Source organism: Protopterus annectens, chromosome 7.part0, assembly GCF_019279795.1.
Source record: "Protopterus annectens isolate FY-2018-M chromosome 7.part0, PAN1.0, whole genome shotgun sequence".
In the NCBI taxonomy this organism is placed as follows: domain Eukaryota; kingdom Metazoa; phylum Chordata; order Ceratodontiformes; family Protopteridae; genus Protopterus; species Protopterus annectens.
In genome coordinates, this window is record NC_056739.1 from 209,077,471 (window position 1) to 209,090,336 (window position 12,866).

Below are 12,866 nucleotides of genomic sequence, written 5' to 3' on the forward strand. Positions count from 1 at the left end.
CCCCCGCATAATATCCTCATTGGCATGATCGAATCATAAAATGGTCTCCTTTGAAATAAATGTTAAGGGTAGAACCCCATCAAACCCTAAAAACCTAAAGTGTTTCTCCAAGGTAAACTACCTTTTGCTAAGTGACAGCATAGGTAACAGTGAAAACATGGAGGCCTATGCAGAAGTATATGCAAATGCCCTGTACAGCCACTTAAACTGTACAGAAACAGCAGTACCTGACCCAAACTTAACCCAGGTCTAGCCGAAAAACAAGTCACCCTGGTGGACCCCTGGCATAAAACTATACAGCAGAAGGAAAAAAGAGAGTCCTGTCTAGAAGCAAGTGGGAGAGTGCACTACAGAGAGGAGGAAGGAAAAAAATCTCAACAAGCAAATCAGGGAACTAATAAAGTCTTTAAAAGTTAAATACGAGACTAAAATAGTCTCCCAAGCAAAGAATAACCACAAAGCATTTTTCAGTCATGTCCAATTTCTTAGAGGAAACACTTGTGCTGAGTTCATTGTAAATGGCACTACTACTAGTCAGCCAGAAGAAAGCGCAAACCTGATGGCTGATGAATCTGGTTTAAATTTCATCCCCTCATCACCTCCAGTCACTCCCCATGAAATACTCCCTACCATTTCTGACTACCAAGAGCTGGTCTTGAACAATCGAGCAAGAATTGACATTAGCTGTTTTTAGCATTCAAATTTTAGCATCTAAGTAAAAAACACAAATAATTTCACAGGCTCTATACATACATATATTTTTTTTTTAAGTTTGCTCATTAGAAGGTTTAACACAAGCTTTATTCAATTTGGCAGAATCATCTTAGACTCGTGTATTAAATCAGAATACCTTAAAGAATAACCAATTAAAATTATATATATTCCAAAGAAAATGTCAGGGAACTGCAGGAGAAGCAAGACAAACATTTACAAATAAAAACAAGAATTTACAAAAAAAAAAAAAAAAAAATAAAAAAAAAAAAATAATAAATCAACAAAGGGAAGGAACAGAGTTTAATTTTATTGCAGCATCTTCTCTTCCTTAATTCAGGGAGTTTACTACAATTCAAAGTGCAGGTCTTTGTGAAGAACGTCTCCTTTGAAAAAGCAGCTTGATAAACTGAAAGCAGTCTTCACATTCCATAAACGCTCTCATCACTGTAAGCAATGTACAAGAAAAAATCTTCCTCATGATGCTCCTAAAAAACAAAAAACAGTATTCTGTTAAGACAAACAAGCATTGCCAAGAATATTCTGTATCTGCAATTTTAACACACCAGTCTATCTCCTGATGTACTCCAGCTGAAGTACAGTTGTACTAACTGCCCTTAACAGATTGCTGACGGACCTGCAGCACCTGACCTGGGCATTCCAATCGCCTCTTTCAGCCATCTTCATCAGACTGAAGTTGCATGTGTAACCCCCATGCACAAGCATGAGGTGGCAAGGATCTCACTTCTCCATTCCCTTGGCACCAACAGATGTGCATGCAAGTATTAACTCATCAGTTTTGGTTATTCTAGTGACTAAGGTTTTGTGCTTAAATCTTTAACAGCCGGTCTATCCTCCATAATCTCTAGGACTACGGATGCAGTATTAGTATTGTTCATAGGCCTCTGCACTGCATCACCTCTCCCCTTCAAAATGTGAGACAGCTACGTTAAGGCAACAAGACTTACAAATCTTAATGCCTAAATAATCTCAGCCAAGTTAAAGTGTTATGGGTTATTAAAAATGACGGGCAAACGCCTATACATGTATTACTATAAGTCTAACAGTATTAATTATTTACCATAAATGTAGATGCTCTAGTAGCTTCACAACTGCAGTAGCAACTCTTGGGAATTTATTCTTTGCAGAAGTCAGCAGCCAGCCATAATACTGGAGACTTCACCTCTACCAATCCCTTGCAATGTCAGGATGTCAGTAGTATATACAGTCTCAGACAGCTCCATCTTCAGTACCACCCTATGGGCACACTCTCTCTCTCTCTCTAGGGTACTTGGAACATGATTAAAGTATAAAAGGCAAGGATGTAGTAAAAATCTCAAATTCTTTATTCACGAACCAATATTGTAAGCACTTCCAGTCGCACTGCAAATGTGCAACCTTCAGACATCAGTTAATTAATTGGAAAACATTTTAAAAAAAACATTCAAGTGACATCATTACATCAGCTCAAAGCTCAAAATTTAAAGCAACAAGACCCCCTTCTTGTCATAAAAAATACAAATCCCTAGCAGCTTTCATTGTATAATCCATGTATGATAGTACATTTCATACAAAAATCAATTTATTCCAAATTCATATCAAATATATGTATATATAAATATAAGCTTTCATATTCCATAAAATGAAAAATAAATGAAAAATAAAAATATATGTGCAAATATATGTATACACGCAATGCCTAATACAAATATATATACAATGGAAGGTGATACTTATGTACTTCCCAATAATTGTGTACTTAAAGACACAATACTTCCCCAGAATACTTGCGTGTTTATGTTATTAGCGTTTTTCTAAAGCCTTCAATTTAAGTATACATTTCAGGGAACTAATTTCATTAAGTCCAGGGTACATACAGGCATTGGTCAACAATTGCCACCACAATTCCCTTTGTTCTAATCTTAAAGACCATGGACCACCCCTAGGGTCAACTTTCACTTGTTAGACCACCAAAAATAGAAAAAAATGATCATTATATTCATTAATGTGTCTAGCCAGAGCGTTAGTATAGTCTTTCTTCATTATACAGTACTGATGTTCATACACACTCTGCTTGAGGTGGCATTCTGTCTTCCCAATATAAAATTGTGGACAACGTTGACACCCACCCAAATATACTACACCATTACTATTACAAGTAAACCTATCCTTAACGGAATAATCAGCCATATTCAATGTAAATTTATTAGTTACCTTTATGTATTTACATCGATTACATGAGCCACATTTAAGCGTTCCCCCAGGTCTAGAGGGTGTTACTCGATTTCTTTCTAACATACATTTAAGAGCGACACCCAGTTTAAACACTACCTTCGGAAAGACAGGTACTTAATGAATATAATGATCATTTTTTTCTATTTTTGGTGGTTGAATAAGTGAAAGTTGACCCTAGGGGTGGTCCATGGTCTTTAAGATGGTCTTTAAGATTAGAATAGTGCAACAGGGATCAGAAGGAAATCTACTGTTATGGTAAAATCTTACAAAACTGCACTATGTCCTGACTGAAATCACTGTTGTAGTATTCCTAACACATGAGTGAGTCCCAGAGCTAAAGGGAAAGTAAGAGAGGTTGGTTAAGAGGCAGTAGAACTGTCCAAGAGGCGAGACAGGACCTACAGAAAGCAGCTGCGGACCTTAAAAAGGCATCTACTCTGTAGTGTTTCGTGAAGTGTGTACAGATGACCAGGTGGCAGCCTCCAAAATGGATCTGGCATCCAGTCCTTTGTAGAAAGCTCCAGGGGCTGCTACTGCTGTGGTACTTGCCATGTAGAGAGCAACAAACAGATGGCCTTAAGAGATCCAGCTTGCAATGGTTTGTTTGAATACCGGTTGGCCCAGTTTAGATTTTCAAATAGATTTTGTTTTGTCTAAAGAAATTCTTAATCTGTGATAGCCCACCAGAGAGTGTAATAGCCCCCCACCCCAATTCTGTGGGTGAGGAAAGAAAGTAGATTTATGGCCAAACTTAGAGAGGCTGTTCATTACTTAAAGCACGAATGAAGGATTAGTCCTGAGGGTCACCATGTCTTGATGAAAAATAAAGTTGGTAATGGCCATGAATGCCTGAAGCTCAGACTCTCCTATCTAAAGTGAGGGTCAGGAGGAGAATAGTTTTACAAGTACAGAATTTGAGGTTTGCTCATGTTGCTGGTTCAAAATGAGGTAAAGTTACTCCAGCAAAAAGCTGAGGTTCCAAGCAGGAGTAATGGGGTAATTGGCTTTCTAGGTGGCCAAAGATGCAGGACCCCTTTAAGGAATAACTTGACCTCCGGTCTAGACATAAGTGGGGGAGTGAGAGGTAAGCAAGATGGAGACAGCTAACAGGTAGACTTTGATGGAAAAAAAATAGCCCAGGCCTAAATATAATAGCTCACATAGATATTTCAAAATGGCCGGTACCTCCCATTGGTTGGGGTCCTGTCCACTTCTTTGGCACTAACAGGATAATCTCTTCCATTTCACTATGTAAGATCTTCGAGTGTTGATTCTCAGGGTTACAGTTCTCCAAGAAGTCTGATTTATCCCCACAGTTAAGTTTAGGGATGACATACTTACGTGTATCAATAACCCTTTGTTGAGTGAGGAGATCCACTTTGTGTGGCAGTTTGCGGTACTTGCCTCTGACTAGAAGAAAAACTGGAACCAATGCAGTCTTGGTCAAAAGGGACTCACTACCAACAGTTTTTGTTTTCTTTTTGGGTCTTTAAAAACCTTTGGAATGAGGGGTAGTGAAGGGAAGGCACAGAGGAACTTCCCTGCCCAGCAGAGAGAGAAAACAGCGGTCATCCAAGCTGAGGGGCAAAGGTCCCTGGTGCAAAATAGTGAACATTGTCTGTTAGTCTTTGAAACAAACGGGTCTACCCGAGGGGTCCGCAAAAGTGAAGGATGCCCAGGAAAGCCTTTCTGTTTAGAGTGCATGCCTGGGGGTCCTCCAAGGACTTGTTTAAAGGGTTTGCCAGCACACTGTCCTATAATGGGATGTATGTGGCTGTGAGCAACATGTTTTTCTGGATGGCAAGATCCCAGGCTTTCTATGCTAATCTGCATAACTGTTAAGATCTTGTCCCTCCTTGCTTATGTACCACCTTACTGTTGTGTTGTCTGAACATCTGTAGGGTACCCACTTTCCAGATATGTGAAAAGACCTGAATAACTTGGATGAAAGCCCTCACTTCCTTCATGTTGAAGTGTTTTTAGTGGAACTGTATGCCATCTGCTCTGCACTCATTGGTTGGCTTTCCAAGCCACTCATGCCTCGCCAAGACATCAGAGTGCATTTTCTGAATGGGGTGTGGAGGTGTTAAGGGATGCCCTGGGTTGAGATTCACCTGTTCTTTCCACTACAACAGTTCCTGTCCGAGATGAGGTAAAAGCTGGATCACTGTGTCCAGAGAGTTAGAGTGCAGAGACCAAACTTTTTCAGGTACTATTGGATTTTCCTCATTCCCCTCTGGTTAGGGGGATCACTGGGATGGTAGCTGCCATAAACCCCAAAGCCCTTGGGGATCTTCCTTACTGAGCATGGTCTCTTGATGCAAAAAGAAAGCAGGCATTCTGACATCTAGCCTGCAGCTCAGAAAAACAAGGTCCTGAGATGACTATAGGGAGGATTTTTTGCAATCGATTGTGAACTCCAACTGAAAAAGGAGGGTGAACTGGAGATGCTGTTGGAGAAGTTGTGAATTAACTTGGATTAACAGGTAGTCTAAAGTATGGGAAACTCTGAATATCAAATTCCTTGGTTTCGACAGAAGGCAATCACTGGTGCCAGACTCTTTGTAAAAATTCTTGGGGCTGTGGAATGCCCAAAAGGCAAAGCAGTGAAGAGAGAGATTAGTCTGTACAAAACCTGAGGAATCTCCTGTAAGGTATCTGGACTGGTATGAGGAAAGCATTATTTAAATTTAGAGATACTAGAAAAGCCTGGGGCAAAGTGAAAGGTAGTAGACTGTTGAGGAACAGCATTTTGAAAGTTGGCACTTTTAAGAAGGCATTTAGTAAGAAGAGATCCAGTATGGGTGTCCACTGCCCTTTTTCCTTGGCACTAGGAAACGTTCCTGCAAAACAGGTGGTAGTAGATGAACCTGTGTGGAGGTAGGGGTATGCCATTTAGAGGGGGAAGCGATATACAAGACATGGCATTACCATTTTTTATGATAGATTGCACCCATTTCTCTATGGTAATTTTTTCCAAGTAGAGAAAGATTGGATCAGCCTTTTGATAGGGGCACAGTAGGGCTGGGGGCAAGGGGGAAAGAAGGTTGAAATCAGATACAAAAAGATTCATCTCCCAAAGGGAGGCCTCCCAGATAAAGCATCACTATGTGGTTTATCTGGGAATCTCTTTCTGGGAGCCTACCCGAGTTTCTGGCTAGGCCTAGAGTCCCTTATGACAAAAATGGTAGGTTCGGTTGGGTAATTTCTCTAGTACCCAAGTACAGAGGTTAGCAGGAGTGGCACACAATTCTTCATGGTTGTACCCTACTCTTGAAGGGTTTTGAAAAGGCTGGCAGCTTTGGGGCAAACAAGAGATCCTGGTCTACTGAGCAATCCACTATTTTTGCTTTCAAGTCCTCAGAAATAGGCTGGCTAAGCAGCCATACATAGCTATGGATTACAGAACCTGTATCAGCTGCTCTGGATGAGGCCTCTACAGCATAACTGCATTTAATGCTGTGTCTGGCCACTCTACAGCATCATAACTGCATTTAATGCTGTGTCTGGCCACTTGTGTACACTGATTAAGGATAACACTTGTGGTTTACAATCAGTATCCTGTAAATCCACCAATGCCTCGTGTAAAGAATCAAGAATGGATATAAAGTATTTGGTCATATGGGTTTGGTAATTAGTAGTCTGAATGACAAAGAAGAAGAGGTATAAATCTAGTTACCCCACTTATCCATAGCCCTGCTACTCTTGTCTGAAGGAAGGGCACTGGCATTGGGAAGAACATCAGAAGGGTCATCAGATGAGAGGGGAAACTGCAGAAAGTCCATCACAGGATTTTTAAACAAACATAAGATCATCAGAGACTTTGTAAAATCTGTCTGGTCTTTTGAGTGCTGGAGGCTGGGAGTCAAAGGCAACAGAAATGACCCAATTTCCCGTCTCTTTGCATCATACCTAGCCAAGAAATGCCTTGACATCAGGGTATGACCAGGGCATCTGTTTGCACCATCCAACTCTTTCTAAACAGTGAACAATATGTCAGATTCCTGAAGGCATCATACCTTCCCCAGTTGTCTGAATATGAGTGAAGAGGAGGAAAATCATAGAAGGCACAGATGGGATGATTTAGATAAGAGGACTATATGTAGAGAAAGTACAGTTTTGTACCTACCATAAATGTAGATGTCTGATAGATATGCAACTGCAGTCATAACATATGGGTTGTCCTGTCTCAGGCAGCCCTCGGTCGGCAGAATTCCAAAGTCTGGGTCCGGCGTCGGCTGGTGTCGCCTCCTCTCTGACGTCACAATGGCTGGAGTATAAAGGCATTGGCCGGCGCCATCTTCTTCAGTGTTTCTTGCCCCAGATGCCAGGTGCCCTCCTAGGGAGGCTAAATTTGGTGAATGGATAAAACAATTCCAGACATGCACAACAGTAATAAACAGATACACCATAGGAGATACCCCCAGCTAATAGGAATAGGGGTAGGGACCCATAGGGAAAGTTGCAGAGGGGTAGGAGGGTGGGAAAATCCAACTGCGGTTGCATATCTATCGGACATCTACATTTATGGTAGGTACAAAACTGTACTATGTCCTTCAAGAATGCAACTGCAGTCATAACATATGGGTTGAATACCATAGGCAAGCTGGGGGTGGATGGAACTAAGAGAGGGATGGTGTAGCTAAAATGCCCTGCAGGACTGCCGAAGCAAAGCCTGCTCGGGATCTGGAGTATAAGGGCAGGTTGTAGTGCTTGGTAAATGTATGCACGGAGCTCCATGTAGCAGCCTCTAAAATGTCCTTTGTAGCCACTCCTCTTAGGAAAGCTGTGGATGTGGCTTATAGCTCTGGTGGAATGTGGCCTAATATTGGCTGGCACACCTTTTCCATGGAAAGAATAGCAGAATCTGATGCAGTGTCCAATCCATTTTGAAATTGTTTGTTTGGAGATTGCTTTTCCTTGTACTCCAGCAACATAGGCTACAAACAGTTGGTCAGACTTTCTGGTGGCCTTAGTTCTGTCCAAGTAGTAGCGTAGTTGCCTGTGTATGTCCAAAGTAAGCAGCAGTTTTTTTCCCCCTATTTTGAGGATTGGGGAAGAAAGTAGGCAGGTGAATAGCTTGATTTAGAGACACCCTGGAAATTACTTTTGGCATGAATGTAGGATTGGTTCTTAGAGAAACTCTGTCCTGATGAAAAATGAGGAAGGGAGGCACTGCCATGAGTGCCTGTATCTCCGAGACTCTTCTTGCAGATGTGACTGCCAATAGAAAGACCGTTTTCCATGATAGAAATTGCATTTCTGAAGTTGCTGCTGGCTCAAAAGTAGGAAGAGTTAATTTTTCCAAAACGAAATTGAGGTCCCATGCGGGTACTGGCTGTTTTCTGGGAAGTTTGATATTCTTTATCCCTCTTAGGAACTGTCTTAGCAAAGGATGTGAAAACACTGGTGGGTCACAATTGTATTTTGCTGAGATTGCCGAGGCGTGAATCTTTATAGAAGAGTATGAGAGTCCAGTATGAAACATTTCTGCCAAGTATTTTAATATCTGAGGTATATTCAGTAATGTTGTATCCTGACCCCTGTTGGCATTCCAGATGCTGAATCTCTTCCACTTGGCTGAATAGGCTTTTCTGGTGGAAGGTCTGCGTGCTTCCAGTAAGATCTCTTGAAATGTTTTGGAAAGAGATAGCTGGAGGAGTCATGGTAACCTCCAGGCTGTCAGATGCAATGTTTTCAGGTTTTGATGGACAGTCCTGTAATTGTGTTGTTAGAAGCAGGGGCCATAGGGGCAGAGGCCACGGTCTGGTCCGAGTTATGCTCAACAGCAATGGGTACCAGTATTGCCTTGGCCAGTCTGGAGCTATCAAAATGCCTGTTGGTTGTTCTGCTTTGATCTTCAGTATCACCTTGGTCAGCAGAGGTAGAGGAGGGAATGCATACATTTTTAGGGAATTCCAGCTGAAAGACAGCATCCGTTTTCCAGGCTAGAGGATGGTGGGCCCTTGTGCAGAACTTTTCCAGGTGATGATTTAAGTGGGAAGCAAAGAGATCTATGTCCGGTCTTCCCCATGTCTTTGTTAGCTGAGAAAATGTGAGGATGCAGCATCCATTCGTGTGGAACCAAGAAATTTCTGCTCAGCTTCTCCGCCAGGACATTGTCCTTGCCTGGCACAAACTGGGATTGCAAATATATCTTCAGACTCAGGGATTTTTCCCAGAGAAGCATTGTTAGTCTGCAGAGGGGATAAGAATGAGTGCCTCCCTGCTTGTTTATATACCACATGACAGTGGTGTTGTCTGTCCTTATTAGCAAATGTCCTTGTAGTGATTTTTCGAAAGTCTCGATTGCATGCATCACTGCCAACATCTCTTTTTGGTTTATGTGCAGACGTCTTTCCCTTGGTGTCCATAAACCTTGAATGCATCTGCCCTCTATGTGCGCCCCCCATCCATGATCTGAGGAGTCTGTTGTAATCATTTGACCTGCTTGAGGTCTGTTGAAAGACATGCCTTTGTTTAACTGACTTGCTTGAGCCCACCACAAAAATTCCTTTTGCAGACATGGAATAAGTGGGATTACGTCCTCTAAGCTTTGGCTGTGTTGGAACCATAAGCTTTTAAGTACCATTGCAGCTTTCTCATTTGAAGTCTTGCCAAAGGTATCAGAAGAATGCAAGATGCCATGAACCCCAGGGCCTGCAGGATTTTCCTTGCAGTCAGCTGGGAGAGTTTTGCTAGGCCTTTGAAGTACTCTGGTAACTGCTGTTGTTTTTCCTTCTGTGAGGTAGGCCATTTGAGTTTCTGTGTCCAGTTTGGCTCCTAGGAAATTAATCTGTTGGGATGGCAGTAGTCTTGACTTCTGAATGTTGACTGTGTATCCAAAAGGCCTGCAGTAGTTGAATGACATAGTCCAAGTTTGCTGTTAAGGTTTGTTTGTTGTCTGCTTGTATGAGGCAGTCGTCCAGGTAGGGGTATATTTGAATCCCCTGGAGTCTGCAGTGTGCCACTACTGATGCCAAGCATTTCGTGAACACTCTGGGCGCAGTAGATAAGCCAAACGGCAATGCTGACAATTGATAAAGCTCTGTCCCTGCAAGAAATCTGAGGTATCTTCTGCAGCTTTGATTGGGACATGCAGGTATGCCTCCTTGAGGTCCAGAGTGACCAGCAAAGACCCCTTTGCCCAGCATGGGAAGGAGTTGCTGCAGCGTCAGCATTTTGAACTTTGGCACAATGAGAAAAGTATTTAGAGTTGACAAGTCCAGTATAGGTCTCCATTTGTTTTCTTTTCTTGGAACAAGGAACAGTCGAATAAAATCCCTGGCCTTGTTCCTGCGGAGGAACCCTTTCTATTGCTTTTATACTTAACAGCTTTGAAACTTGAGTGAGTGCCTCTGCCCTTTGATGATGTGGCAGGTTTGGCATGCCTTGTCTTATTGGTAAAGTATGGAAGTGGAATCTGTAACCCTTGTCTATTAAATCCAGAATCCAGTTGCCCTTGGTTAAGATATGCCAGTTTTTTGAGAATAAGGATAATTTTCCGCCCAAAGGTGCTTCTCTGAGCCTTTGTAGGCGGTATGAAAGTCAAGTCATTGTGATTGTCCTTGTGGTGCAGCTGGGCTGCCTGCGCCACTTTTTTGATTTGGAGGTTGCCATTGGCGGCCCCTGTAGGATCCTCGGTATTGCCCTCTACCTCGGGCACGCCTGCTTTTTCCCCTTTGAAACTTTTCAGAGTCTGGGAAGGACCAATTCTTTGAAGGCCAGTTTCTGCTGAATCTGGGTGGCCGAACCTGAAGGAAATCCTTGACTGTCTGTACTGACTTAGCTTTTTCCTCAATGGATTTCAACACATCTTGTGCATTAGCACCAAAAAGCTTGTTTTTCCAGAGGTGCATCAAGTAACTTTACTTTAACTTGTTCAGGCAAAGACTGATCTTTTAACCAAGCATGTCTACGAATCACAGCCCCAGTCATAGCTGCCCTACACGAAGCTTCCAATGCATCATAGCCACACTGAAGAAAATGATTGTTAACCTGCTGAGTGTTATGTATATGATCCTGCAATGCCTTTCTATCAATAGGCTCAGGAGAGGCTAACTTTTTCTGTAAATCATCCAGTAAAAAATCCTGGTACTGAAACATGTGGAAAAGGCAGTTAAGTGACCTCATGGCTAGGGTGGTAGAGGTATAAACTTTTTTACCCCATCTCTCCAGGGACCTAGCTTCCCTGTCCGCTGGCAGTGGATTCTTGGCAGTGGAAGTAGCCACTCCCTTGGGGCCCTGTGAAATAGTTTCTAGATCCACAGAGTGGGCCTTAAAGAGATGCCTGTGAGTGTCAGGGACCCTATAATATCTGTCTGGCTTGACAGGAGCAGGGGGGAGAGAATCAGGGTTAGCACTGGAGTCAGAGAAAACATCATCCAAAACATCCATAACTGGAGGAATAGCTAAATGTCTGTGCTGGGGAAGCTTGAGGAAGGTACGCAGCCTTTTCCTGGAATCCGAGAATTCCTGACCCTGCCATTTAAAATGTTCCCTCAGAGTGCAGGACTTCACCAAACGAGAAATCCGCTGGAGGGGAGGCAGAGGGAATTGATTCCTCAGCATCAGAGTCCTCGTAGGCCTGGAAGGATTCTTCTTGGGTATCAGAATGCTCAGAATCCCCACAGGCTTCATCTGAAGAGAGGTTGTCAGCCAGCTCAGTTCTGGGTCTTTTCTCTGCAGGTGGCTGAGAACCTCTGTCTGGGTGAGGCTGAGACCCCCTGATAAGAAAAATAAGATCTGCAGCAAGTGACATGATCTGTTTATCAGAAGAAGGGGCCTGAGCAGCAGGTTTAGGATGGGCCTTGGCCTGGCTGGCGGCCTTAGCACGTGCAAAGGTTTTTATGGACATGGATACAGGAGGCCTAGCAGCCCCACGTGCAGGAGTAACCTTGTCTACAGAAATGGTGTCGGGTAGATCCAGAACTTCGGTTTCCGGAGGAAAATCAACAACCGGCACCGGAGAGATCTCAGAGACCGAAAGACGTGTTAACGCTGTGTCGTCGGCCTGGAGCGGTTGAATTACCGCTTCCGAAGGGACCGAAGCACTAGCGGAGGGTTTAGGAGTTGCATCGGTGGTGGACGCGGGCCGAGGATATCGGTCCCGGTCCTTTCGTTTTTTGGCAGATTGAGTTGTCGGTTGATCCGACAGCATGATATACGCGAAAAATTCACCGAAAAAGTCTTCGGCAAATTCTGCCCGGCGCCTGAGGGTGCACTTATTAAAGCAAGCACAGGCAGCACAGGCCGAGACGTCGTGGTCTGGGCCCAGGCAAGGAAGGCAGTAAGAATGGAAGTCCTTATGAGGTATTTGTTTACCACAAGACAAACAATTATTAACTTTTTCAATTTGTTCTGACATCGGCTGAGGCAAGAAAAAATGTTCCCCAACGGGGTACTTGGCTTTTTTAGATGACTTCGGTACTGAAAACACAGGAGCTGACCGACCGGCACTTGCGAACTGCTTCCACTTCGGGCACCGCGCGGCAAGAAAGACTGGAGAAGATGGCGTCGGCCGATGCCTTTATACTCCGGCCGTTGTGACGTCGGAGAGGAGGCGACACCAGCCGACGCCGGACCCAGACTTTGGAATTCGGCCGACCGAGAGCTGCCTGAGGCAGGACAACCCATATGTTATGACTGCAGTTGCATTCTTGAAGGACATCTCCACTATCCCTTTACCCAGCAAGGGGGGAGAAAAGTGGTCAGCAGATCGAAGGGCTGGAGGGTGAAGTACGTACTGCAACATTGCTCTACGCAAAGATCTACAACTAGGTAAGTGGGACAACTGTACTATGTACTTCCTAGTGTTGCAGTACTGATTTTTGGGAGGACTTCCAAAGCAAACAGCATGAACCTAGGAAATAAGGTTTTGCAGGATTACAGTAGCAAATGCTCTAGCCCTGGTGACACTG

At 43.4% G+C, this 12,866-nt stretch overlaps 1 protein-coding gene across 1 annotated transcript in view; it reads right to left on the reverse strand.

Annotated features, from left to right (window-relative positions):
• Positions 1-782: 782 nt before the first annotated feature.
• The window catches only part of LOC122806359 (GABA type A receptor-associated protein), a 382,115-nt gene continuing 370,031 nt past the window's right edge, over positions 783-12,866 (reverse strand). Inside the window, exon 4 of the mRNA XM_044076709.1 lies at positions 783-1,199. Within this exon, the coding sequence (XP_043932644.1) occupies positions 1,134-1,199 (66 nt within the window). The 3' untranslated portion in view covers positions 783-1,133. The remainder of the gene's footprint in view (positions 1,200-12,866) is intronic.